The following is a 7,076-nucleotide window of genomic DNA, read 5'->3' on the forward strand; positions in this document are numbered from 1 at the left end:
GGCTATATATAATCACAAGATTTAATTCAAACGCCGCTCGATCACCCCAACTGAGATAAAGATCCATGCAATATAACCTCTGAACCTAAATTAGAACTATTGTAATAGGCCTAGCCTAAAGCTTTAATTAGTAAATTCATTCCCCACTCTTTGAAACCTTCATTGTGAACCCTTTCTTTTCTTTTACCAACGATTTTGTATTGTAATTAAATAAATTTAAGTTTAGATACTGTACATGGAGTTTCCATTGTATTCCTAACTTTAAGGTTGATTACAGTTTTACTTACAAGTAATTTTGAAAGTAAAATTTTTGTTTTTTAAAAAGGTGTCGTTACACTCTACTTATCAAACACTGCTTGGTACATGAGCTTGCTTCAATGAAAGACAGATACATGACTGAATTATTGTTAAATAAAATCCTCAAGTTAAATATTAGAACTAACGTAACGATATTGGATACATGTAGCGTATATAAATGTTAGGAAGGCTCAACCACCAACCACTCTGCCAACAAAGGCAGGTTTGATGTTTGAGCTACGGTGATAGAACTACTGCATCAGTTATTTATGAAGAAACTAGCTACTTTACCCATGTTCAACATGGTAAAATAATATATTTACTTTTTCTTAACTATATCTGACTCAAATATTGAACTATGTTTCATTTGTAAGCCTAAAAACTTGAGCAATAATATGTAGTTCATAATTGTAATAAAACTAGAGTGCATTATATCAGTCCATTATATGCATTTTCTATCTACGGTACTGCGGTATTAAAATGTTTGATTAACGTCAAATTGCTTTAAAATAGAAAAATTCTTGAATGTGTTTATAAAAAGAAAATCGATTGTGCTTAACATACTTTTGAAAATTTGTGTGCAGTTGTTTTATACAAGTTGAGTTTATTATTTGGTATAAACATTGTTTCCCTTAGGGAATGCATTGGTCAGAAATTTTAAATATAGTATCCAAAACAAATGTAAGATAATTAATTTAAGCTTTTTAAATTTGTATGGTTATACCAGGCATCACTTCCTCATATTTCACCCCGATGTCGGAGGCGTTAATCACACATTGTTAGCACCATTACAGCGAAGTACAGTATGTAGATAACTGAAAATATGGGAATTGCCCTTTCTTATGATGACTACATCATAAGATACAGTATAACTACGGGAAGGGATATAGTCTGTATTTTTAACTTTCATTTTAAAACTATTCAGACTATTTTGTGTTTAATATTGCTATAGTATTGTAGTTGCTTCTGTCAAGTCTCAAGAATAGAATAAGTTAAAGAAATAAGGATTGTTCGGACGCCTGACAAAAAATAGTGTTTTTATATTGTAGATATGTTTTTATATTGTACGTTGTGTTTTTATATAGTGTACATGGTAGTTATTATATTGTAAGTACTGTTTGTAGCAATCGACAAAATGGACGATGAAAATTTGATTGAATTGTTTTAATTAAAACATATGAATGTAACATCATGTAAACAAAGTGACGGAAGACTGAATGAAACCAACTGAAACCAGCTGAAACCAACTGAATGAAACCAAAAGACTGACAGTTTCACTGAGAAATTACGAATGCAACTGAGACTGAAATGTAACTGGACTGTAACGGAACTGTGACTTGACTGATATGTGTGAATCGACCTTAACTTAGTTGAGAGTGACAAAAGTTGAAATCTGTATGATTCAGTTAGCCTAAAAGCTTCGAGGGTTCCCAAAAATAACTAAACCCGACACGACTGATCCAATGAAGTCACCTCAATCCATTGAATCAGGCAGATTTACTGTTTTAGCTGAACTGCTATGTATTTAATTCTCTACTGCTGAAGTAGTTTTTTGTCTGGCGTCGACGATCATCAAAATTATTACCCGTTAACTTCAAAATCATCAAGGCTAGTAAGGAAAAAAACAGCTATAGGCCTAGACTTTCTTATTCACAAGCTTTAGGTACTTACATGGAATTAGAAGAGCAAACACTCCTCGTGACAAAAACTAAAAATATTTAATAATAAAATTAACTTAGAGTTCATACTTAGGGACATATATTAAACGGTTTACTTTACTGCACCTGATGCTTTTCCCCTAATATAGAGACAGACATATCATATGATTTATGTCTCAAATGGGAGCAGTCTGCAATTTTTCCTTTTAAAATCTCTAGTGCACTAGAAAACACTCTGTTTCGTTGGGGTTGATTGTGATGAGTATTTGTTTTTGTTGTCAACGTCACGGCAATGCAAGGCAGGGTGAGCATGCAAGGGTATATCGATGTGTACGCCATTGGGCCACCCACTGCCACAATAGGGAGTATTGGAGGGGTTGTGTTGGTGGTTAGGTGGTGGGGAGGTGGAGGGAGGGGGCTTCAACAGGTGGGATTTACAAATCCCCAGTTTTACGTTGAATTTCACTTTCTCTCAGTGGGAATTTCGTATTTGACTTACGCACGCAAACTTGCACCAACAGGGGAATACATTTAACATTTACATCTCAATATTAGGAATCCTAAAGGTTAAAGCATAGGCTGATGTATAACAATGTTTCCATAGAAAGCAATTTAATTTATCAACCTGCCAACATATAATGTTCTCATAAATTTGCTCATTTCTCATTACAAACTCAAAAGGTAATTTAAGAATATTCAGGAAATGTATAAAAAACTATTCAATATTAAATTTTTTTAGAACTTTTAAAATAAGAAAACTGTTCTTGATCAGCTATGGTTATTTAACTTGAAATCAACAGTAAAAACCGATACGTGTCATAATGAACGAATGTTATTATTGATAACTTCAGGAATTAATTATTTCGTTAGACAAAATACAGTGAACATTGTTGATGATTTATATTCAACGAGGAAATGACGATTTATAACCTTTAAAACATTTTTGAAACATCTATTTCGATTAAAAGTTTAGTATTTTATCACTCCCTAACATTTTTTAAGGATATAATTTCCGTTTACGACCCGAAATCGAATTAAATAAGGCATACACCTTAGCTAGTAGAGTACCTACCATGGTAATGAACTATTTATTATACACTATTTATGTTTTTAAATAAAATAAGAGCTTATAAAGTTTCGACCCAAAGTATTGTTTATGATATACATAGCATCAAGAACAAAACGAATACAATCAGAATCAAAAGTTAAGACACGCCGATAGTCCTCTGAGCAAGACAGCATTATAAATGTCAGGGCCTATTTATAAACTTGTGTTGAGTGAGGCTATTTCAAGATATTCACAGCGGCCGGTTTCTGTTTACTATTCCTAGACTACAGATCTAGTCTTTTCATCAGGTAGAAATTGCTGTTAAGTTTGAGATTAAACTTTAACTGAGTTATTTGTAAATAGAATATTTTCTATATAAAATTTACTGATTAGTAAGATGAGGCAATTACGATGATAGAGTTCCCATTTAAGCATAGTTCCTGTAGCCTAGTAACAATGTAAATAATTTTATTATTCACAAAAAAAAAAATAACAGTAACATAACAATTTGATTTTAACTAAAGTAGTACTCTTTTTATCCATTGTATGTATATGTAAATATTGTATATAAAACCAAATACATACATGCATCATTTGTGAGGCGCATATTGGATGGTTTTTCATTGTATTTGACTTTAGAACATATACTACTAGTATATACGACATTAATTGGTTATGAACAAGAACCATTCAAAAAGTACGGACAATATTAATATAAGTACATAACTGTTATACGATTTTTCATAGTACTTTGTTATTGTTGTTGCTTTGTAATAAACTGTACAGTAAAAACAGTAATACAATAACAAATACAGGAATACAATGTATTATAACTTAATATTGAGTAGGAATCTTTTTCACTGTACTGATCTTGAGTTTACATATCAACGGAATTTCAATTTCAATAGTGCACAGAACGGAAACTGTTATCATGGGATTCAGCTGTAATTTAAACAAGTTATATATTTTAATGTTTCTCAAGTATTTAAATGATATTTTACAGATTTTTTTGCATGTTTATAAACTTTCTACAGGTTTTAATGTGACCACAACTTGCAATTATGGATGAAGTTGTTTGTATTAGTGTGGCCTGTTCGATCTCTCTTAACTGGTAAAGAGCAAATATTAGATATTAAAAAAAAAATAAAATTAGAAGAGAAAATCTAGTATGTGGCTGTATTATAAACAACCTACCTTTCTATACCTCTTTATACATGTTAACATTACCGTGTATGTTCTTAGTGTATTTAAGCTTACTAATTTACTTTACGTTTGCAACTTCTGACAGTACACTCTTTACAATTAAAATCTCATTAGTTAATATTACAAACTTATTTGTATACTCTCGTACTCGTGTGTTTTTTATTAAATAAAAGATAACATAAAAATAAAAGACACATTTTCACTTCAATTGACATTTAACTCCTAATTTTCTTAAAATGTCCATTGATGTTTTCCCATGAGGTAAATACCTTGCGTTTAGTTTGGAGAAACAAATATTTTGACATTGTCTTTGGTGTTTTAACCATCACAAAATAGGCTTATACTTAGCTATAACAACACTATAATTTTTTCAACTCGACATGCCCTTACCCTACTTCACTTTAAACCGTGAATACAATGTACCACAAGAAGGAAATGCGGTAAAGGTTATTCAGCTACACACCAACGAAGCAAAAATTATTGACGCCAGTATTAAATACCATCTTGTAATCGTAACAAATAAATTTTAGAAAGCTCTTAGAATCCATACCACCACGGGCATAAACGATCAAGTTGAATTGGAGAAACCCTACTTATTTTATGTCTTAAGATCTTAATTATTATTTTTTCCGAGTGTAAATGTATATAATTTGACACAAGCCTCGATAGTATACAGAGTTTTAGTAAAATTATATAACACGATGGTTAACTTCACAGTGGAAGTAGTAAAATCATTGTGGCATGTAATGCAGACTATAATAATAATACTGTATGGATACAACAGCAACTACAGTATAATTAAGATCCAAGCTCTATAGTACGTTGTAGTAATAGTAACCACGTCACTAATGCACTTGGGTGCAACTTGGGGTGGGGCGGGAGTCGCCACCTGTGGAACCTCCACACCCACACACACACACACACACACACCCATGGGTGTACCCACCTTCGCTCAGCCGTGGCTCGCTGCTGCCACTTCGGATACTGTGGTTGCTACCCCCGACATCGTGGGTGCCTGCATGTCTTCTCCTGATAGATTTGTTCCCTGTGAGCCTCGCGGACTGCGACCTCGCCGCTGGCCGTCGTCTCCTGGTCGCATCCGGGGGCGGAGTCCCGGGCAAACCCGCGGTCAAAACTTGCTCCATGCTCGAAAAACCGGGAGCGCAAATAGAGGCCGAGCGGGACTTGGCGGACACGGGTACATTGTCGGCCATAGTCATGCTCGCGACTGACGCTAACGCTAGTCCAGGGCGGCAGTCCTGCCAACCACCACCCACTGGAATTTCCCTCGGAGGGAGTTGGGGGAAATTTACTCCTGTGTTTGGGTTTCAATTATGATAATTGCGTGAAAGAATGCACATCAGTATCTACATTCTTTATTACAATCGGACTTAAATAATACTGCTTATTTTATAAACATAATTCAATGTAATAGTATCATAAAATAATCAGCACAGTTGCTGTTTATTGTATGATACTATTACATTAAATTATGTTTATAAAATAAGCAGTATTTTTAAGTCCAAATGTTTGAAAAGTGTCTAAACCTTGATGCAGAAAAGTCAATGCATGACCTTCTGGAACAACAACAAAATTCAGTTTGCTTAAATTGCCAGTTAGTTATTTGACTTTTAATTTTTCAATTACTAAATAATTATAATTAAGTAAACTTCCATAAATTTAATCGACAAAAGCACTTAGCTTGTAAAAAACAATATCGTAATTTGTGCTAATTATCTTTTTATCTCTCAATACAGTATTTATTATATAATGGATAATATATAATATATAATATATAATGGATAATATATAATGGACAGTATACTGTCGAATATGTCTTCTTCAATTAATCTATAATTTGATCAATTATCTTTTCTATACGGATTTTTGACTAATGTAATGGTACTTGAATTGGTATTAGTTCATTTATCAAGGTACTGTATTCTATCTAATCATTGACAATTTGAATTTTCGTATTTTACTTAAATTTTAGGTGGATTTATGGATATTTGAGAATCCAATCAACTTTATTTAAACGTCAGTGCAAAGTTGTTAGCAAATGGTTTATGAAACAATTGAAGTTTCCCAAATAAAATTAGTTTTACTAATATCAATTGGACTGAGTAAATGTTATGTTAAACTAAAATTTATATAACTAATGATTTTAATTTATAAGAAAAATTTAAATGATATAAATGAGAGTAAAGTTGCTTTGGACGTGTTTTGAAAATATATACTAATTGAACTCTTGTTTTACATTTATTTGAAGTTAAGCACAAATATAAATTTTTATTTGTTAACAATTTTTACTTTGGATTTTTTATATTATTTAGTTTGAAACTTATATAAATTGAACCTGTAGGCCTAGTGGTATTTTTTTACTTTTTGCATATTTATATTCTGAATTTACTTTTAGCTTAGCGTATGTTAAATGAAGACTTGAGCTCTAAACATAACACCTTTGTTTGATGTTAAACTCCTACTACCTAACAGTAACATGTTGACAAGTATAATTTGCATACTAAATCTGCATATCTAACTAACCCCAACATAGAAATTTCGGAGCCTACTTCGCACCGGTACAGCACTATTAACGTACACTTTTTTAGAGGCTTGAAGCATATATACCATAAAATGTTCGTTTTGTCAGCAGAAGTACAACATACAATACCAAATGCAAATTACAAACCTTTTGTCGCTCTCATTCGTCCTTAATGACGTTTGTTTATCATAAGATATTATTAAAAATGGGAAAAGCATTTAAGTTTACTTTTGTATGTATTGTTTATAGGTTTTATTTGTTTATGTACATCTCATAAACAAATTTATCATGTTTTTACATTCATATATATATATACTAGACAAAAAGG

General features: G+C 32.0%; 1 protein-coding gene across 1 annotated transcript in view; it reads right to left on the reverse strand.

The window, feature by feature from the left end:
• Window positions 1–5,399, reverse strand: part of LOC129002191 (GTP-binding protein GEM-like) — a 169,869-nt gene extending 164,470 nt beyond the window's left edge. Inside the window, exon 1 of the mRNA XM_054429823.1 lies at window positions 5,153–5,399. Coding sequence (XP_054285798.1) covers window positions 5,153–5,351 — 199 coding nt within the window. The 5' untranslated portion in view covers window positions 5,352–5,399. The remainder of the gene's footprint in view (window positions 1–5,152) is intronic.
• Between the last annotated feature and the right edge of the window lie 1,677 nt (window positions 5,400–7,076).

This window comes from Macrosteles quadrilineatus, unplaced genomic scaffold (assembly GCF_028750875.1).
Source record: "Macrosteles quadrilineatus isolate MER2022 unplaced genomic scaffold, UCM_ALF_1.0 Scaffold_9__3_contigs__length_116548681, whole genome shotgun sequence".
Classification (NCBI taxonomy): Eukaryota; Metazoa; Arthropoda; class Insecta; order Hemiptera; family Cicadellidae; genus Macrosteles; species Macrosteles quadrilineatus.